The 23,483-nt window shown below is 33.3% G+C and overlaps 1 protein-coding gene across 1 annotated transcript in view; it reads left to right on the top strand.

The window, feature by feature from the left end:
* The window catches only part of LOC149423397 (uncharacterized), a 29,447-nt gene that overhangs the window by 3,529 nt on the left and 2,435 nt on the right, over nt 1-23,483 (top strand). The window contains exons 3-9 of the mRNA XM_089631955.1: nt 605-828; nt 3,558-3,760; nt 4,927-5,123; nt 5,752-5,912; nt 6,577-6,745; nt 7,834-8,027; nt 13,061-13,190. Of these exons, the coding sequence (XP_089488081.1) occupies nt 605-828; nt 3,558-3,760; nt 4,927-5,123; nt 5,752-5,912; nt 6,577-6,745; nt 7,834-8,027; nt 13,061-13,190 (1,278 nt within the window). The remainder of the gene's footprint in view (nt 1-604; nt 829-3,557; nt 3,761-4,926; nt 5,124-5,751; nt 5,913-6,576; nt 6,746-7,833; nt 8,028-13,060; nt 13,191-23,483) is intronic.

Genomic DNA, 23,483 nt, shown 5'->3' with positions numbered 1-23,483 from the left:
ATGCTAAATCAAAGAAAAAGTCATTAAGGCGATGCACTACGTCGTGTAATATTTTAAATTGAGCCGCTATCAATAACAACCCTTACGTAGATGGCGATAAGGTTTAAATTCCCGCTTAACACCATCCGCCTGTTTAGATTTATGCAAGAAAAAAACATGGCCAAATATTTTTTTTTTCGATATTTTATAAATAACTTAATTTGCCACATTATAAAATAAAATGGGTTTGTAAGTAGGAGATTTTGAATTTTAAAGCAGTTTTCATAGCCCTTATACATTATTTTTTTCTGGGCTTATAAAAAGACTAATCTAAAAAATACTCGATTATTTCAAAGGCCAAGATGTATTCTACCCGCAGTATTTAATTAAAGCATCTGAAACATTTATAGGTGACCAAATTTTCAAACCAAAAACACATGATTTTGCATTACTATGTATGGCATCGCCTTAATTGCTTCAATTTTTTTGCTTGAGTGAATTTATGGAAAACCAAAAATATTTCTGAATTTTATGAGAATTTCATATTTTATTACCTTATCGCTTTAGTCTTGACCTTTTTATTTAATTCGAACCGAAAGTCCATGCAAATATCTTTCACCTCTAGCCCGGTCACTTCATCCCCCGCTTTACTTCCTTGAACTGGGGCGTGTGCTTGCCCGCCGCATGCGACGCCGCCGAGGCAGAGTTCATTCTGAGGGACGCCCTGAGGCATTACAATGGAACAGCAGGGATGAAGATAACCATCAACGTGGACCCCAGCAACTGTTACTCTAACCAAACGGACGACTGGTGGGAACAATGGACGGATATTCCAACCATCATGACACTGTGAGCAAAACTCTAAAAGCTAAATTTAAAAATATCTTTCATATAGAGAATCGGATATTTTGATTTCTATTTGAGCTTTTCGAAATTTCTTAAACTTTCCATTTTACGGTATTTAAAAAGATAAAAAAATTCAAGCCGGTTACACCGGACATGATTTACTTAAAACGAAAGTTAAAATCAAAAATTTCTTAGGTAGGTACCACAAAATCGACTCCAAATGTGATGTAGAATCACCAGTTTCCCGCTTGTACCACTAGTCTCTGAACACGGTTTTGCTAAAAATAGTGGTGAAAATTTTATTAAGCTGATAAACGACCGTGTATGTGAAAACCGTACTAATTGAAATGTTATATAGAAACTGACATAAAATAATTCATAGAAAGATACATAAGATATATACATTGCGTATCCAGTCAAAGGGGGTCGTTTAATTATTGTATAAATTTGAAATAACAATAATATCTCATGGAATTTCGGAATTTTTTCAAGATATTTTAAAAGTTCTATTATTTTCCTCATTTTCAAGAAGTTGTAAAAACAAATACCATTTTAAAAACTAAATAAAGTTACATTTTAGATTTTTTTATCTGAAATATACTTTCACATTTAAAAAGTGCAACATTTTAATTTCAAACATGAAAAAGGTTAAATCAAAACGTCGAAAAATTTCACAGAATTCAAAATACACAGTCGTATTATTTAAAGTCTTTTCACTTTTTATCTCATCCGTAGAATAAAAAAATATTTAAACTTAGAGTAATAATAGTAAAATCATAAACGTTGATTATTTAAAATTTCTATTAACAAGCATATGCAAAAGGCATTTATGTTATTAACTTCAATGGAAGTTTTATTAAATTTTCGATGTAAAAGTCAATTCAAAAAGAATATGTGCAAAATAACCTCCCTTTTCCGGTAACATAAAACTTCGTTCACAATGTGACATTAATAATGAATTAAAATTGACAAAAAATAACACAAATAATAGTAAATATATTTATTGAAGTATACTGATATAATAGTGAATTGGTCATTAGAATAGAAATGATTAAATAAAAACATGTTTTAAATCACACATTACTAATCACAAACCTACATTAATTATTTGTTAACTACTTTCAAAATAGAAAGATTTGTGTGAAATTTTTTGATCATTTTAGCAAAAAAAAAATTGTTTTCGCAGGCGTACCACAAGGGTCCATACTATGCCCTACCTTGTATATAATATATGTTACTGCAATGAAATTTATTTTTTCTCATGTAAAATATTACGTTCATACTGACGACACTGCATTAGTTATTTCACATGAGGATTTATTAATGGCTAGTAATTTACTGCAAATTGACTTTGTCACTCTTCAAAAATTGTCACATGATGTAGGTTTAATAAAATCAATGCTAAAAAAACGAAGCTTATGCACATCAGATCTCCTCATAATAACATCACTATAACTCCTAAAATTATTTCTCATGATTTTAATTGCATCCATAACTTTGTAATACAACCATGCTCATGTAAAAATATTGAACTTGTTTCAAAATACGTATATCTAGGCCTAACAATTGATTGTAATTTTAAATGGGATATACATATACAAAAAGTCTGCACACGGCTTAGAGCTATAGTGAGCAAACTTTATAGATTGAAGTTTTTTATTCCACTAAATACCCTTAGAATAGTATACCTGTCATTGGCGGAATCCCTAATAAGATATGGAATAACTTTATGGGGACATTCAACAAAAACAAATCTTCTTTCAGTCCAAAATGTACAGTATTCTTTGGTAAAATTATTACTAAACAAAACTAAATACGAACAAAGACATAACCTACCAAAGTCATTACTATACAATTTTGTAAATTTATTATCTGTTCGTGCTATATTGTGGCTTAAAATTGCGAGTCAGCATACATCTCAATCTGAACATAATAAAATAGTGACACATGTTCATAATACATGACTAATTGCAAACGATGGACTTGTAGTTCCCAGATACCTGAATAAATACGGTCAAAGAACTCTAGAATACCTCGTTCCAATAATTTACAACATCTTACCAAACTCAATAAAAAACTGTGAATTGACTCACAGAAGGAAATGTATGTTAAAAAAATGGTTATGTGAAAGATTTTTTTTGTACTAATGTAATTATGTGTATATTTTATGTACTTGTTAAAATTGTATATGTATTTAAAAAGTCATTGTTAAAATAACCCCTTGACAAACTGATATCAATCAGTTTAACGAGACTTAATAGTAAAAAAACTGTATTTTTGAAAGTTAAATAATAAAAAAATAAACAAAAAAATAAAAAAGCTGCCATCTTCCCGTGGCATTAGACACTAGGCGCATGCGTGAGTCTGCCAAAGGGCTATGTTGTCGATCTTAAGCTGCCAGTTAAAAATAAGTTATTTTTTATGGGTAATAATCCGAATTTTACTGATTTTGTACAATGTGTTGTTGTGAAGTTTTTATTTTTATTAGTAAGTATGAATGTATGCATACATATATATATCGTTATAGCGCTTGAAGTCCCAGGGGAAGTGGGGAACACCTTTCCAAACCTTTAGGATTTATATTTATCACAGCCATCATGTTAGTGTGAGTATTATTGGAAATTGTTGAACGCACTCTGAAACGTTGGTTCAAGAATTAAAACATGCCCAATACCACAAAATCAATTAAGTAAAAATTTCATTCGGCGTTGGTTATTTTTTTTTCTTTTCAGCCTGTTTTACGCCTTTTTCATCACCCTTACAATTTACGCTACCCTCTCTGATGTCATTTCTACCTGGAAGACATCTATTGCACCAGAAGAAACGAAGGAGGTAACGAACGAAGAGGATAAAGAAGAAAATAAAGAAGAAGAAACCGAAGGAGTGGAAGTAGCAGAAGAGGAAACTAAATCTGAAAACAAACAATCTTCCCGAGGTAACAATATTACATATTTGAATAAACTAATATTTTTATAAACCAGGCAACCAACTTGGTTGAAATTTTACCAACAACCAAAAATGTAAAACATAGAAAAAACTATAATAATTGTATGACGCATGTGGCACCAAAAATATATTTTTGGAAAACTCATTCTGACTCAAATACCTAAGCAATAGCCATCAAACCCTGACTGTGTATGAGCTGGCATGTTAGTACCATAAAAAAAGAATTTGATGTGAAAATAATCAGATTCGTATACACAAATATGGTCCTGCCATGAGAATTCCTCTCTAACCCTTCTTATTTCAATATTATTATGAGAACGACAATAGATTGCTTATCTGGTTTAAACCTTTATACACCAATAAGGTCCATTAAAATGTTGGCGGTAACCATGCTTTCCGTTTTAAGGGTAAACGCAACGCTCGTTGTATTCTACGTGTTCACAGATGGCGTTAATTAATTATTTTTGTTTAAATACGCTTTTGCAAGGTATTGCTTTACAATATTAAGACAATCATTTGTTTGCGCCCATATATACGCAATATGAATATGAATCAATAGTTTTGTTGGTTTAAAGACTTAATTCTTTCGAGAAAGGCACACAAATACAATATTTTACCGATGATTCAATCCAATATTGTATTTGTATGCCTTTCTCGATAGAATTGAGTTTTTATATGGACAAAACTATTTATTCATATTCATATTGCGTATATGAGGGCGCAAACAAATAATTTGTCTTAATACTGTAAAGCAATACCTTGCAAAAGCGTATTTAAACAAAATTAATTAATTAACGCAATCTGTGAACACGTAGAATACAACGAGCGTTGCGTTTAACCTTAAGGTTGTCGCATACATATTCACTCCGGCACCAACCTCGAGCCATTCAGAATTCTTTAAATAAAACTCCATACTGTAACCCATCTACTAACCAGCTACGTCACAGCACCGCCTCGCCTCGGGACAAGCTTTCGAGGCGGAGCAGATCCGACGACGAACTGCGTGCGATAACCTTTGGTCATCGATATAATATATTACGAGTATATTGATCGATGGTTTTAGTAGTTTACGAGAAAAGGAGTGTGGTCACAAAGGGTCTATCACGGCAAAGACGCGGATCCACAAGATGTTTATTAGGGCATGGACTTTTGCAGATGCTGGCCAAAGCTCAGCAGTGCGAGCCTTTTCGCTAAAGCAGACGACCGCGAAGCTCTTGCGCGATGGCAGCGCGGAGGGGGACATAGAATGCATTCACGGTATACGTGCGCTGTGTAGCCTGGCACTGTACATTGCTCATAAACTGATCCCACTCGCTATGACTCCATTTACTAATAGGACTTATCTTACTGAGGTTAGTCATTCTTCTAGGTATTTCAGTTTTCGTGCAGCTTTACCCTAATTGTGAATTTGATGTGTTGACTACCTCAATAACCCTACCTTCTAAATAAGAGCAAAGAGAAAGCAAACAGCAATTAAATAAACATACATTATCACCTATTACAACTACCCGAATAAACTTATTTGTTCAAAAATAACCTGCGCTATCCTGGAGGGAGTGTTTTTAATGAAATAAACACGGGCATGTTTACGCACCAACATGTTTTTTGTTTGCTTTCTAACCGTATTTTTTGATTTTCTCGGTAAAGAATGGAATTAGGAGATATCAACCTAACTCTGTAGAAACAAATTTGATCTATATTTAGTCCAAAAAAGTCAGTGTTCTTATCATAATTGAATTTTGTTGAAAATATTATTTTTTTAACTGCATGAACAACTTTTGAATCCATTTTAGCAATCAATGGACATATATACCTAACGTTCATTTTGATATTTCAAATAAAACATACAATTTTACATTGCCTTTGTGTTAAATTAAAAAAATATGTAAAACGGATATGAATATTTTATTAAATGTATGCCTTTTTTATTTTTTGAGGAGGATTAATCACTAATATATATTTGTGTTCCACACGAACCAGGTGTCAAACTCTCCGCTATCAGTGGCTCTACGAGCAAGTCTCCTATACACGGACACCTTCCTGCTGCTGAGCGGAGTTCTGACTGCCTACCACATGAGTCAAGATATAGACAAGACTGGGAGCATTCCGTGGATGCGCAGATACATCGCTAGATATCTGAGGTATAATCATTAACGTGCGAAATATAACATCCATAACGTTCAAAACTTTTCTTGGTACCAACCGTTATAAAAGCTTTTCTAGCCTTAATGGGTCGTTCCTCAAAATCTATAATGCAATTCGATGTTAATTTATGAATTATGTTCCCAATCGTGCTAGAAAGAGCTACCAAAATAGATGTAGATTTTCTCTAGCATTTGCTCGTTACAGAGCCGTGTTTGCCAATTTTCAGGAAAATGACAGCCACATTTCAAAATCACCAATATTGTTAATTTTGCTCTCTGTTCAAATCAAAGTTACGAATACGTCGTGAAATAAAAATGGCTCTATTCAATACTGAGCCATTCCTGCCACTCTTGCTAACAGATTTTAAAAAATCCAAATTGTTGCCAAACCCTAAAAGCTACCGTAGATAAAAAAAACAACGACCCTGATGAACTCGACGGTCCCTTTTTTTTATTAATTTAAACTTTAAATTTGCACATCCGACTATGTTCTTCGGGGCCGTCGAACTGGTGACGCTGCTCACTTAAATACAGAACACGCATACTCCAGCCGAGAAGTTCCATAGATTGAGTAGAATAAACTATATGAAGTTAAGCCTATTATTTGTGATATCTGAGTTGTCAGAGAGTTAGCTGAGTACACTGAATAGTTTGGTTCCAGGCTGACCCCGGCTCTGTTAGCGGTACTGCTGTGGTATGCCTGGATATCTGACAAGATCGGAGAAGGTCCCTTGTGGGGCACGGTCGTCACGCGAAACGCGGAGCTCTGCCAAGACAACCTTTGGAAGAACGTCTTCTACCTGCAGAACTTTTTCCCCTTCGAAGACATGGTAAGCAAATGATATTGATATGGCGTAATAATGTATTGATTCTCTTGAAAACTAATACAACAAATTTAATGAATTCTATTTGTTATTTTAATTGAAATAAGACTGTTTTACCCTTTTAGTAAAGATATGACCATTTCAATATGACTGCCTCAACACAGGCTAGTCGCTAGCCTAGTGAGGCAGGTTATGAGAATCCTCAACTTTATCTAATTGTTGTATTCTATCTATTTACATGTTTATAGTTGAATGAATGCGACAATACCTACTGCAAATAATTTAGTCATGAGATCCATATTTTCCCACGGTTTCTTACGATTGTCATAAAAACATTTCCCCTCCCCATCTGCGCAAATAAGTTCCAATTCTCCAAATAAAATTATTTATCCAACAGCCTTGCGATTTATGATCGTAATATACTTCAAGGATGTCACGAATTAAAAAAAATATTTAAATTTTAAATTTATGTTATTTGTTAGTTTGTTTGCGTTGGATACCCTTAAGTTCGAAGCCCTTGGTTATTATTTTCTTATTTTTAAATCTTCCAAAATTAATTTATTCAGCTCTAAACAAGACAGGGCCCGACTTTATGATGACCCAGACGATGCTTTTAATAAAAAACCCAAATAAAATTTGCAACGTAACCTAGTAGTTTTAAAGTCAATTTAATATATATATATATATATATATATATTAAATTATATATATATATATATCTTCTGTAATTAATAAATTAACAAATTTATTAAATAATTTATTAATTAGGTAAGAATGTATTAATTTGTTTTGAATCAAGTTAACGCAATTCATTTATTGCATCGATTGGTCTTTAATTGCTTATAATAATAGGCTATCGTCTTTGATTGTTCCTATGTTTTTAGGTAGGCTGTTGAAGTATTTTCCCCAAGATATATGTGTATTAATTTTGCACAAATGAATGGTTACATTTATGTGATGGGAATGCGTGTTTTTTCGTTGTGACGAAAGTTACTTTCAGTTAAAAAAAACTCTGATTTTTTTTCTGTCTTTTTTGATTTGAATATAAAAATTAGAATATTTGAATTTGTGCAACAATGAGGTTGTTGTTCTAGTGCGCCACCCACACCCACCAGCTGGCACTGGATATGCAGCTGTGGTGGCTGGCTCCAGTGACAGTCTGGCTGCTCAGATCCCGCCCTGTGCTGGCTCTCCCCGTCATGGGCGGTCTGCACTCCCTCACCGTGTGGCTGCGATACTCGGCCGCCCACTCCAACCACCTGTCTCTGGTCATCTACCATGGAATCACGTTAGTCAATCGAATACATATTTACAAAAACAATACAACTCAGTGAAATCTAAGTTGAACAATTCCGATAAGACGTTACCGTGGAGAAAATAAGAGAGAGGAGGTGGCAATAAGAACATTTTCTACGGGACTTTTGTCGCCAGCTGACGGGAATGAAGTACGAGGTGTCTGTATATAGCGGTTCACCGGCAAAACATTTAGCCAACTACTTTTTCGGTAAAAATGTGGGAAAACATCCAGTTTTAATCACTTCACCCAATTATTTCCCATTTTATTTATTTAAAAAAAATTAAATACCAAAACAGGAGGGTTTTAATTAAGGGTTAAATAATAGAAGTAATATCAAATTTTAATCATCTTTTTTAATCCCCTTCGTAAAATACACAATAGCAAAAATAAGCACATCGGAATACCTACATGTAAAACCATTACAAAAAAGTATTCAAAGTCATAATGGTATTTGATGCTGATTAAAACCCATTACTGCATGGCGTAAAAGTGACGCGACAATTTTTTTCTCGGGTAAAAATTACCTTATACACGGTGTCCGGAAACTCGTAGTACAAGCGGGAAACTGGAGACTCTACACCACATGGGGAACCCAAATAAACATAAAGTTTTTTGATTTGAGCATTTTCACAAAAAAAAAAAAAAACCAAAAAATATATTTTTCGGCTATTTTAGGGTTAAAGTTTTTTCTGGTGTTTAGGGTTGAACAACAGATGTTTTAACCCTGCAGAGCAGAAATATTTTATGATTACACCGGATTAAATGAAGGGTGATTTCAAAATAATGCTTCAAATCCGAGTTTCTTCAATTGTTTTACTTTCAAATAGTTTTTATTAGTTGGGTACTTTGATTTTCAGTAATAATTTCTGTATCTTCCAGAATGCGACTATTACATATTGCTCAGTAAAATTTAACCTTCAAGCCAGTTCCCACAGTTCGTATTTTCAAGTTTAGTGTAGTTTCCCACATTTGCAGATTCGACCCTACAATAAAACAATTCATTGGCCTGGTATTTTTATAAACATATTGCCTTGTTTGTATCATTTATGATTTAAGAATTGGTGACATTTTACTGCAAGCGGCGGCAGCTTTCAAATAGAGCTGTTCGCCTTCGATTTTATGATGACCCTAGTTAAACCATTATGCCTAAAAATATTTGCCAATACCTTTCCCACCCCTGTCCCATAGTAATAAAAACCCCAAATAAAGTTTCATCTCCCTCAAAATAATTCCTTTAAAATATTTGTATTGTTTAAGTCACGTTTGTATCATTAATAATAGTTAAGTGCATTTTATTTATGTTAAGAATGTTGTTTGCCAACGAGCGGGTGGAACATCTTTATTTTTGTAAAACGTCCTTCAGAATTTAGTTTAAATACAGATACCTCCCAGAAAAAGGTCAGTATTAGAGTATTCATATAACTGGTAGGTACAGACGTACCTACGCAGGAGACAGTATTAGAGTGTTGCTATAACTGGTAGGTACAGACGTACCTACGCAGGAGCTAGTATTGCAGTGTTGCTATAACGGGTAGGTACAGACGTACCTACGCTGTCAGTCGTGAGATAATCACTAGGTTTATGTAAACCTAGGTAAAACTGAAGAATAGAGGAAACTAGACCTTTATTTCTTTCAGTTTAAGTTTTAGCAGAGGAAAATAAGATCCTCTGCAATTATATTGTGAATTAATAAATTTATATGTCAAGAAGAAGAAGTGTTTTCCTGCATTCCATCTGACGGCGTGTTCTCGTACCACGATAGCAGAAACAATTTCTAAGAATTTGATTAAAAAAAAAATCAACTTCTAACTCGATTTACTCGATAACGAAAGCTCAAATAAAAAAAAAAAATACTTTAAAATCGACTCCAAATGTGATGTAGATTCACCAGTTTCCCGCTTGTACTACGAGTTTCCGGACACCCTGTATAAATCAATAGTCTTTCGGAATATAGTAAGAAGAAAAAATTGCGGCACGACCGTATGCGTTGACGCAAGTGGGGGGAGAATTTTATTTATATTTTCATAAAAATATATTGAATAATGTAAAATTTGTGTCATCGATTCGTATTACTTATATTTTACTTAAGTAAATAGTTACAACGTACAATTCGATACATAAATACTTTGTTTCCATAGTTTGAAAATGGCCTTGAAAGCCGAAACAGCTGTAACAATAACAAAATCAAAACATACTTGCAGAACTTAATAATTATATTATTGAATTTGATTTTAATTATTTTTTTTTAATAAATTAAATGGAGTTCTACGAATTAAACACAAAAACAATAAATAATATAAATGCTTTGATTTAAAGTCGAGCGTCCATTTTTTAGAGGCTGTACAGTGAATATCGTGAGGACCTACAAACTGACACATTAGGATATAGGTACTACTTTTTCGTTTTTTTTATACAAAGACAGAGTACATTGATATTATGATACGTACTATGAAAAAAACACTTTGCAAAATAGTTTGTTAATGTTTGTTTTGTTGTTGGGCTTAAGTTTTCACATTAGCAAAATGTAAGGCCAAAATATTAATAATATACCTGTGGAAAAAAAAGGCAATAACTGGTAATTATGCCCTACTCTCAGTTAGTGTTAGTAAAATATAATACAGGTGGCGTTAATTAAATAGAAATAAAATTTCAACTTTGAATAATCCTCATTGTTACATCTATCACATGAAAACAACACAATATTTTATTTAAATAAAATTATTTTTCAAGCCAACACACATTAGATTTAGATGGTAAACATGCGTTTAATGTTTCTTATGTCATTATGAGTGCCATCTATCGACATTAAAAATAAACAATGAAATCTACACTGCATATTGACCCTCTGGAATAACAATGTTCCACCTAACAAACCAAAGGCAATGTCATGCGATTGTAAGCTCTAAATTAAGTTTCTTCAAGACCCGTTATCGCATATCTTCTCTATCATGTACTGCGAAGTTGTCGGCTACGCACAATAAACGTGCATCAGAAGTACGTCTGACGGAAACGAGCAATTTATTGTAAAATCAACAGTAAAAATACTGACAAATGAAAAGTAATGACATCCCTACTTTGTAACTTACTCCATGGTTATGTTATTTGATTGTTGAGCCCGGTTGCCCTAGTGCCATCTCCTCTCCCTCCATACCTCCTTGGACGTTACCAAAGATATTAGAAGAACAATATCTTTGGACGTTACCGTCAGTGTGTTTCCACATTTAGAGCGGATAAACGGAAAATAGTGTAGTAATAGATCAAATAATTATTCATGTACTTCGTAAGCCGGGCCATCTCAAAGGTTAAAATAATAGAAGAGTATGTAAGAGACGATTCATGAATGTGAATGAAGCAAGGAGTGTGTGCCAAGACAGACTTATGTGGTGTTCTATCCTCGACGTGATGGTGATGGTTAGTTAGATTTAGAAGTTAAATGTGGGGACTCCTAAATTTTCACAGGATGATTTACATAACATCTCAGCTATGTAGATTGCCTATATACAGGCGCTGTGACCCGCGCGTCGTTCCAACACACTAATTTTATATCAAACACAAATTGCCGTTATATTACCCATGTTTCCTTTACCTATGTTCAAATATATAACGCAATAGGATAATCTAATGAATACGAGAAAACAAGTGTGTCAAGCTATAATCAAAGCGTCGTAAAAACATTTATTACTACAGAATGCTCCATTATTACAATATTATTACGCAAGTAGGAAGTATATCTTTTAAGATTGAGCAATAGATGGCGATATGAGTTGAAAGCAATTTTATGAGTGAGTTAAAATTGGGAGTAAGTAGGTACTTAAATTATATTACGATATATTTTTTTATATTTACGTTATTGCTCAATAATAAAGATTGACTGGAGTTCGAAATCAGTGTTGCCAACTCAACTACTTCAAAATATGCTAGAGTGATGGGAAAAATATGCCAGAAATATGCTAAATTCCTCTAAAAAATGCCAAAAAAAGCCAACATAAATTTAACTTAGTATTTGTTGAAAAATAGAGTGATGGGAAAAATATGCCAGAAAAATGCTAAATTACTTTAAAAAATGCCAAAAAAAGCTAACATAAATTTAACTTAGAAATAAAATCAGTGAAATAAAATATCAATATCTTCATCTTCATCTTCTTCATTAACAGCAGCTGATGTGGAAGGCGGAGAGACGGAGTCGTAACTTTCTTTGGTCCTAATGCAGCGTAGTACTTCGTCAGGAACAGTGTAAGAATAATAGCACTTTCCTGCTCTCTTTAGGCCAAATCTCACGTACAAAATGGCATTCAGGGTTCTCCCCGCCAAACGATTTCAGAGTTTTGTTTTGACCAGGCTCATTTATTTATTTATTAATCTTAAGTTAGCTCACATCTTCGTGTGTGCTAATAGTTTTATTAACATATAAACATGTACATTGTTTGGCAAACATAATCTTTCTTTAAATATTTCACTAAAGTCACAAAAAAAAGAAACATTAATAATTGAGATAGACATATTTTCTTAATTCATTTTTGAACAAAAAATTTTTCTTAATTAATTTTTGGCTAAATACACGTTCAATGTCCGCATTTGAATGCAGCAATGTTAAAATAGACATTGCAAACTGACATAAATCACCAAAGGGGTTATTATTAGCTGCATCTTTATATTGCATGACTTCATTCCAAAACTCTACAGTGGAAGTCAAGGATTCCCATTGACTGTGAACTATGTTTCATTTTTGTTAGTTAAAAAATTGGTTTTTATTATTTTCATGTTTCTGTAAAAATAAGCCAAATAAATATGCTATATGCTAAAAGCATAATAGTTATGCTAAACATGGAGTAATTATGCCAAATTTAGCATATAATATGCTAACTTGGCAACACTGTTCGAAATACATAGCGAACAATACGTTTAAAGCGAAGAAACCATATGCATCAAACAGTGTTAAAACTCCGAGCATTTGGTATCTTGCAAAAAATCTTTTTTCCTTTTATCCCATAATTATTGTATCGACCATTTATTTATTTTTCCAGTGTGAGCCAGCTCTACCGTACAGCCAACCTATGCTATTCCCTTGCCCTTCACAGAGCAACTCCATACCTGGCCGGCATTGGATTGGGTGTACTTCTACAACAGACTGGAAAAGACATCGAACTTCCTAAGGTAATTTTATTTTATTTTTTGGCACTTTTCCGCCTTTCACCTCTTCCGAATCCATACACATTCTCTTCTAACATTCTACATTAGGGTGGAGTGACATTGCAAAAATCAAATCTCGGTATTGTAATAGCTGCCAAAAGATGCTTCATGTCATTCATATTCTCGTAAAAATACTTTAAAAAATCTAAACTTATGTCTTCATTCAACAACCTAGCGATTTCGTAACGTAAAAACGTAAATTTAGCCATTTTTTCCCAAAATCTGAGTACAGTCTCAAAAATATAAAATAATATCCATTACTTTCAATTGCTTTTACCTTATTGAACATTACATGTTTTATAAAAAAAAAACACTGCATAAATTGCTCTTAAACTAGTGAGTTTGTGAGCGCTGTGGAGGTGGGGGGGATAATTTCGCTCCTATTGTTTCGTCGCAGAAACTAGATGCGACTTGCATCTAGTTTCGTTTCGGCTACCGCTGACCGTAGACGTGTTAGAATCCTTGTCCGATTAAATTTTAACACATATAATTGTTGTGAAAATGAATGCAAATTACACGAGAAGCAAAATTTTATGTCCAATATTCGGGGCACCAACTGAAATGAACTCTCAAGTGTTACCTACTGTCTCAGAAGTGATTAAACATTATTTGTTCTTACGATATGAGCGTAATCTTAACTCTACAAAAAAACCGTCAGTATTCGAAATAAAAAGTGTTATATCTGCAATTGTTGAAGGAATTTGGAAGCGCGCTTCTATTCCCATTGTTTCACACAATCGAGTGATGAAACTGATCCAAGATCATTATAACGAATACTTAAAACTTAAAAATTGGCAAAAAAAGTGTGCATTATTATGTTAAGTTAAATTCTTATAAAATCAAAATGAATAAACTTTTCGATATTGCTTCATGCAAATGTAACAATCTGAATATGTGTTCCTGCGAAAAGACGCGCAAGGTACCCACCAAAGAACAAGCATTCCTTGAAGACCAAAGATCTTCGAGAAAAATGATGCTGGGAGCAATAGACACCGACACAACAAAAAAATTACATCGGAAAATGAGGATGCAAGCTCGTTTATCTGAACTTGCTTCGAAGGTCAGCTCATCTACAGCATCAGCGACAAAACCACGTCAACCCTTTTTTGATGAAAACCAATAATTTTCTTCACATTCTTCACAACCTCCAGAAAATTCCCGTATGATGTTAAAACTCCCCACTTTGGCCAGAATCTGCGATCAGTATGGTTTGTCAGACAGGTCGGCATCAGCTGTTGCAAGTGCTACATTACAAGATTTTGGCATAGTAACCGAAGACGACTCTAAAATGGTGATTGATAGGAGCAAACTCAGACGAGCTAGAAAAACGTGTCGCACTTCTTTAATAAAAACATGGCAGATGTCGTCGGAGTCAACAAAAATTCGAGGTCTATATTTCGATGGAAGGAAGGATAAAACACTGTCTCAGGAAAAAATAGGGGATAGATATCATCGGAGAACGATTTCAGAAGAAAATTATTCCATTTTATCTGAGCCGGGGTCTCAATATGTTGGACATGTTACACCATCATCAGGAACTGGCAAAAACATCGCAAAGAGCATGTTACACCATTTAAAAGTGAACGGTTTTAATTTGAATGATTTATCAGCGATTGGATGTGATGGGACTGCTGTCAATACAGGCAAAAGAAATGGAACTTTTAGATTCATGGAATTGGAATTAGGTCATCCGTTACAATGGTTTATCTGTCAGCTGCATGCAAACGAACTTCCCCTTCGCCACTTGTTTCAACACTTAGATGGTGCTACAACAGGACCTAAAGGGTTTTCAGGACCTATTGGAAAACTTATTTCAAGCAGCTCTGAAAACACAGTTATAAATTATTCACCAATACACTTTGAGATGCACAGACTCAACGCAGAGGAATTGAAAAATTTGAGCACGGACCAAAAATACTTGTACGAAATATGTTTTGCAGTTACAACAGGTCACTGCCCACCAAATTTAGCAAACCGTCATCCAGGTAGTATTTGTCACTCACGCTGGTTGACGACAGCAAACTCAATACTTCGATTATATATAGGAACAACTAACCCTTCAGTGAACCTAAAAATTCTTGCTGAATATGTTGTTAAAGCATATGCTCCGACATGGTTTGAGATAAAGAGGCACCCGTCGTGTAAAGATGGGGCATTACATGACTATAATAAAACTCACCCGATCTACGAGATATAATTAATCCAGTAATTCAAAGAAACGCCTATTTTTCCCACCCGGAAAATCTGCTACTATCCATGATAATGGATGACAACCTTATTGTAAGAGAATTGGGTTTGAGACGAATATTAAAGGCGCGAGATAGATGTCCGAGTCCATCTGTTGTTAGAGACTTTATTATTCCAACAATAAACTTTTCAGCAAGTAAATATTACGATATTATCAACTGGCAGGAATGCGAAGTTACACCGCCACCGATACTATCCGAAATCAGTAATGATGGCCTAGTCAAAATGATAAATAATTTCGGTGAAGAAAAGGACAGTATTGAATTTCCCAGATTTCCCTGCCACACTCAAGCAGTCGAGAGGTGCATCAAATTAGTTACCCAGGCATCGTTGTCTACAGTTGGGCCTGAAGCAAGAGATGGATTCATTCGGGCGACAATAAAATCTAGGCATATAATGCCCGAATTTCACACCAAATCTCATTTTAAAACACGATAAATATTATAAAACTTCGATAATGTTTAAAAAAATTCTCTTTGTTAAAGTATTTTATTTTATAAAAAAACATGTTTCTCAAAAACACGAAAAAAACAATAAAAATCAATAATCCTCTTCAAAAAACCAAAAATAGACCCCGCCTTGAAACTATGGTAATTTTATTTTTATTTTCAGATGTGTTATGCACCTTATTAGCTATAAAACCCCTAATAAAATTGTATTTTTGCTATGAATATCGCTTGTTTATAATGCTTGGCAGAGTTTTCAGCGACTTTTTTCATACAATTTTTTTCTAAATATAAATGTGCTGGTTGTTGAATAAAGGAATGTTTCGATCGAGTGTATTTTTTTAGACGAAAGATTTGTTATATAAAGGCAACTTTTTTTTGCTATTACAGTACTGGCATCTTTAAAAAAAAAGTCCCATACAACGTCACTCCACCCTATTCTACATGCATAATATATTGCGTAAATTCTTCAGAGAGTTGACGTCTTTGTAAGTGCTGATGTGATAAATATAAATATCTATGTATTTCAATTGAGTACAAATTGAAGAAGAGAATAAACTATTAATAAACCAGTCCGCCTCTGCTTTTTAAGTAGGTACATTTTTTGTATCGCACTTTGATAAACAAAAATAAACTTATTCGTATTTACAATACATTTACTGAATCAGAATACCAAAATTTAACAGTTTGGTATTGTTTACCAGACGAAGTTGGAACGAAAATAAAAGTCACGTTTACTGGTCAATGTTATTTATGTTGTTGTTGTAATCGTAATGCAATCGTAGTGTTATTGAACAAAGTATGATAATCAAAAGCCGCCTAGTGTGACTGTTCACATGTAATAATATTTCTCTGTTAAATTGTTTTTTTTTTCAAATAATCGGAACATTTGCCTTTTCATTTAATTTTTCAATGCTGATCGAGAAATATACTATTGATATTAATTGACAACATTCTCGGTGGAGCAATCATAACGTTCTAGTGAGATTAATAATAATAATAACGTTATATAAATCAAGGGTGCCGAAAATACTCTCCATTTTACGAATATGATTCCTCTATCTGGTCCCCCTATTTTAATACATTCTTCGATTCCAATCGAGAAAATTCAACTTAAATTCCCAAGACACGATAATTTTAAATTATAATCCAAAATCGGTCGCATACAGCACTACCGGTTAACTGTTATAGAAGACATATCTACGTGGTTAACCTATTTGAATAAATATTATTGCAAAATGTTTCACGTGTAACTAAATTACACTGATTAAATAACACCCCCATTTATATTATATATGAAAATATATATTTACCTAAAGCCTTGATTGCGAATTTATATGAGCATTATCTTATTTCCTGTTGAAACTAAATTCAAATATCTTATCCTTGGACAAACTTGATCAACTGTCGCAATTTTTGCTTAATATGGGTTTCCTGCATAAATAACGTTGTTTATGTAATCGGTAACAACATGTGCAAATATTTTTTTTGCGGAAAACATAATATGTAAATGAATTATTATAATAATGGGGAAGTCGTTGCTTGATTTGTCTAATATGTCTTTTACAATTCCGCAATTTTTCACATAGGTACTTAATTGCGTTTAGCCTCTGCAGCGTAGGCATTAAAGGCAATGGTTTACAGTCTACGCCGATGTTTCCCAAATGTTGTTCCTTGAAAATATAAAGTTTAATAATAACTATAAATTATATTTTTGTAGCTCTATGCATGAGGGACGCTGATGAGATAATAATGAGTATTCTGTCAGCAAGCACAATATAAATACCTAATGATAAAATACGAATAATCAATACAAATCATTATAAAAAAATGGATAAAATGTTTATGTAGAGGCATATAAAAATTTATTTAGTATTTTGTCGACCACGATTTCATGATATTCCTAGCAATTAAAATATTTATGTTGGTCTTGAACTAACAACAATAGTAGGTATCTACCTGCGCACCAGTGGCGTGCTGTCCATAGAGACTAAAAAGGTGTACCTTCTCAATACTATTTCAGCACTAAGCATCTATTATTATTTAAAGTTATTGATTTTTATTCTGTACATTCAAAAATTTTATCAATAAATTTAAATAATGACAGTTATTAGGCGCGAATAATTGTATTATGCGTGACAGCTGTTTCTCCCTCTGAAGGCATTATCGAACTGTGGTGAAGCTACTTACAGACAATATATTTATAGTATTTCCTTATGAAAACAAATAGATTTAATTTTTACTACCTACGCCATTATTGATTTCCGAGTAAATATCGGAAAAAAATCTGCACAAAGTTTCCCCCAATTTATTGTATCTTTTATTTGAATAAAGTTCGTAAAGGTAAGGTGTTTCCAAATTCAAAAAAAATATATTGACTTGCTTTTAAAACTTAATAACAATAAATAAAATAATTGAATTTAGAAAACACGTGGATGTGAAGAAATGTTGTTATTGAGTAATAAAACAATGTTGTTGTTTTTTGTCAGCATATTAATTAGGTAATTATGTTGAATGGTGGGAAAAATAAAAGTGGGTGACATTAACGAATTCCTTTACGGGTATAGGTTTAAATTACTCGTATCTTGGGATGTTTAGTTGCGAATGCATTCAAAATGTTTTTATGAGTAAACATCCAAGGTCGAGCCAAACCTCAATTCGTCGTGATATTATCCATTCCCGAGTAATAACATCATAGCATTTGTGTGGTTCTCAGGGCCAGCCCTGAGTAGACGCGGCGCTTGGCGCGAGTTCAATTTAGACGTCCCTTGTCAAAACAACCAGGTGATGTATCAGTTGAATATATCAACAACATCTTTATAGTCGTTACCCAAATTTTGTATACGGCGAACGGGGATTACGCGATGAATTCCGTGGTCGAGGGGTAAGGCTCTCGATTAACTATCCAGAGGTCGCGGTTCGAATCCCGGCGTAGGCAAGTAAATTTTATTTGATTAATTTTCACAATTTACTCCATTCAAATAATATATATAGAATATTTGCGGCACATTCCAAAGTGGAAGATACTCTCAGTATCGCCTTGGTGTAAGATCACCATTTGAAACGTTCCTTGAAATGGCTTTGGCCGTGTTTGGTGACCAGATCCGAATAGCCAGGTACTTCCCCACCTTCCCCTCCCCATCTCTTTCCCCACGACACTACCTTCAACCTCACAACATACCCCAATTGGGGATACTATAGTCCCACGGGCTTCAGACGAAGCGAAAAAATACAATTTTCACTATTTTACGATAATGCTTTTCATATCTCAAGCGAAACAACAGAAAAAATCTTAAATTTATCAAAAGCATATTTTTTGGTATTCGTAAAACTAATTCGTAGCAGAGATTAATCTAAAACAGTGATTTCACTTTAAGCTTCGCCTTATCTAATATAAAATATACGAGAATACCTATGCAAATTTTAATAAACATGAGACAGCGAAAAAAAAAATTATCCTCGAAAAAAAAATCACTATGAAAACATTTTGAAAATATATAACACCCATTTTAAAATAAATATGTACATGTACTCTTATCAGAGATGTGCTTTATTTCAAATAAATCCATTTCAAATGGAAATGCAAAATGGGTATTTTCCATTTTGCATTTTAAATGCTTTTCTTAAAACCATTTTGCATTTTGCATTTTAAATGCTTTTCTCAATGCATTTTCCATTTTAAATGCTTTTTTGCAACATTCTTCCTATCTCCACTCATCTTTTTTTCATAAGCCCCAAATATCAGTCGGTCCTCAACCTCGCTATAATAATAATAATAATAATAATAATAATAATTGGATAATTTGTAGAGCGCCGTTTTTGTGAAAATTCACCTCAAGGGCGCTGTACAATTTATTTCGTAATGAGAGATATGAGAGATAATTTACATTTGTCAAGTTGCTCTCTGGTAGGAGCCCTGACAATTGAGTGATACCGGTACAAAAATACTGATTCAAATAGGTACTGACCATGGGGTCATGACGCTGTAATATTAAATGTTAGATAGCAGTTTCTATGTTTTTACGTTGGCAACATTAGTCCCGCGCAAATTTGTGGTTTCATAATCTGTAGTCATGATGTTTTTGGATTTACCATCATGTAAAATATTTGTTCTACATTGATGTCCCTTATTAAATGACAAAATTGTTTAAAAATTCTATAATTATTTTAATTGTTTGATCTGAGAAACCATTTTGCATTTTCAATGCATTTTGAAAATAGGTATTTTGCATTTTGCATTTGAAATGCTTTTCTAAAACCCATTTTGCATTTTCAAATAGAAAAGTTTTGACCCATTTCCATTTTGCATTTCAAATGGTTTTGGGTACCCATTTTGCACATCTCTGACTCTTATATAATGATTTTCAAGACGTTGGGGAGTTTTATAATACAGAAGGAGTGGAATGATCGAGCACAAATGTTACACACCATTAGGCAGGTATGTATTTAAAAAAAAAAACTTAAAAATTTGTAATATACTGTTTTTTTTATACATCTTCTTAGTATACAGACATAAAATACATGGTAAACCATTAAAAAGAAATGTAAAACAAATGGGCGTTCTACAAGCACCAGGATTTAAAAGTCAAGGATATATAGGCAATATTGCTTGTTAATATGCAAGTTTCTACACGCCAAGTTCTTAAAACGAACAAAGTATTTCACAAGAATAACCCTGATGTTAAAATCCTGCAAAGCGAGGTATAATGGTGGGTCCTATTTTTTGCAACGATTGATTTATGAAAAGGTTATACAAAAACAACATTCACTATAGTTGCAAATAATCTTCTGCTAACTATAATAATAAATTTATTCGGAAATCCTGTTTTAGATGATCGGAGGTACCAGATTACTCATCATGAGTTGCGTTTCGCGTGGATCTAAACCGCGCCACGACCTATTGAAAGCTCAGTGTTTTAAATATTACGTTTCCAGGTTAAGGTGAGCCTTCACTTTCCAATTCCAGTCCCCCGAGAAATATTTTGCAGTTTCTACGTTTAATGTTTTGAATACAGGTAAAATATAAAATGCCACAAATCCGCGATGAAATCCGCAGATTAATGATTGTCACAGTTTATTAAAAAGCATTCTGCAATCATTCCATTTGTTTGGCTAACCTTACCACCGTCACGTGTCCATTGCAGCGCCTGTGTCGATCGTTTTATTTGCTGTTTTGAAATGATGAGAAATTCAATATTCCATCTATCACCATAAATCCAATATTAATCACTTTGTGAAAGTATATTTCAATTAGAAAAGTTCCAAATTAGAATTGTTTAAATAATAAACAGCTCTTATGAGCGTCTATAACATCACGTTAGTAAAATAAAATTATGATATTACAGGTTTTAAGGGTTTATATTTTTTTCTAAATGATTTAAATTCGTAATCTATAAATTTAATAACTAAAACACATAAGACAATCGGTAGAGATATGTATAATTTTTTCGTTGATGTAGTTTATAAAGTTACGGCCGTAGATAAATGGTGTAATTGTAATAATATTATTTGGATAATTAGCATATCGCCTTTTCCGTGCCTCACAACTTTTAGGAAATGTCATCCGATACGTAAAATAACTGGCTTATTAATGAATGAAGGTGAACTAAGCTCTTAGAATTGAAACAAATCGTATGCACGATCCACGGACTTAATTAATTCATCTACGACGTGATCACTTGATTCCATTTCAGATTCTAGAAAGATTTAGTTAAGACTTCATGAACTTAGTGAACCCTCTAGAACCCTCTTTAGTATCAAAAAGTACATGCAGACTGCCAATATATGTTAATGTTAATATTTCAATTCGAAATTGTCAATTTATAAGTATTTTTTCAACTTTTGCGTAGCCGTCTGACGTTTAGGAATGTGAATTCACAGATACGCCAGTGTTTCCACTTACATCGATTTTTGTTTTATTGCGTGATCAACATCGGTCTGGGTATCAACAGTGCAACCGTGCTCGGGAAATCGGTATAAAATCATCGGTAGTTACGCCTATCAATCCAATATTGTAAAGTTATTGATATATACTGGCAAAACTAGAGTAATTTGACATTCCAAAATATCACAAGTTATACATTCAGGTAAAAATATTAATAAAATGGGAATTTTTAATTGAAATAGTTACCTTATTATGCATTAGCACTTAGTATTTACTTTATGGCATTAAAAAGAGAGTTCTTTAGTTAATGATGTATTTATTCACAACTGACGTAAGTTCAATGAGATCGTTAGCCATAATACGAGATATACGAAACAAGTGTTTGAATTTCGTCTCAAGTTAAAACGGATTTAATTGATCGCATAAATGACGTCATTCAATCCTACGAGCTTCGTTAATCTGCCTCCGTTCAAGTAATTTTGCATTAATAACGATTTTATTTTTAAAAAATTGCGTATTTCAACTGCATTGCCACCTAAATTTAACTGACAGCCGTGGAGATTTGGCGGGATTTTTTGTCGCAATTTCTAATCAATCGTTGACCGTGCTAGGGAATGTTACTAACTAACCATAGATCATGAATTTAGTCAATATCTTGTTGATATAAGGCTTTATAAATCGTCCGTGCTAGACCTCTTGACGTCTAAAAAGGTGATTTTCGGAATAACAGCTGTGCATTATGTGTTGAGCTGAATCAGACGGAGATATTCTGTGATTAGTAATAAACCAGTAATTTATATTTTATTTAGATAATAAGAGATAGATTAGATAGACACCCGCCATCTCCTCATACTAAATATGTTGACAAAACTATACTACTTCTTATCTAAGTCAAAGCCATGGGCAAAACTCAAGGATTCCGTTTTGTTTCACCGTCGAAAAATTTGATTGTTAATAAATGTCATAACACAATAATGCACCGTGTTGTATTTGGGCAATTCGCAATTGCAATATGAATCGAGCCACGTCAAAAGAACTACAAAGCTACACAACTACATATACTATTATAATAAAGAATTTGAGTAAAAAATATTTAGGACGGGTTGTTTCGGAGAATCTGAACAATTCATCAAATTTCAACGTTCATTTTCAAGTTCTGTGAAAGATTTTTTAAAGTTCTGTTTTAATTTCAGTTTTGTCAAGCAACTAGCCTATAATGATATAATAACAGAACTTGAATAGGACTTTCACAGAACCCGGAAATGAACGTTGAAATTTGATGAATTGTTCAAATTCTCCGAAACAACCCGTCCTTAGACTTATATTCTTGTAGATCAAAAAACACCGATTCTGAATACAATTATATATATTAGTATATTTTTACTCTCAGAATTAATAAATCGTTCTTTAACAATGATTTGAAAGCTTTACTGTGTATTAATACGCTCCGCGATTGATCGAACGAAATCTGATGTACTCTGTGTTGAGTTAGTACAACGTAATAGTTACACGTGTACTTCGATAATAAGAGGGAAAATTAGCTATACAGTTTTATATTGTGTACTTTGTAAGTTTTGGGAAGGAAAAGGGAATGAGGGGTGGGTAGGAATTTAGGAATCAGTTTGTCCAGGAATGACAGACGAATAGTCTATCCCTCCCTCTGCGGCGAGAGACGATGGG

This window comes from Hesperophylax consimilis, chromosome 5 (assembly GCF_061612785.1).
Source record: "Hesperophylax consimilis isolate HC1 chromosome 5, BYU_Hcon_1.0, whole genome shotgun sequence".
Lineage (NCBI taxonomy): Eukaryota > Metazoa > Arthropoda > Insecta > Trichoptera > Limnephilidae > Hesperophylax > Hesperophylax consimilis.
This window is presented reverse-complemented; position numbering and strand designations above follow the sequence as displayed.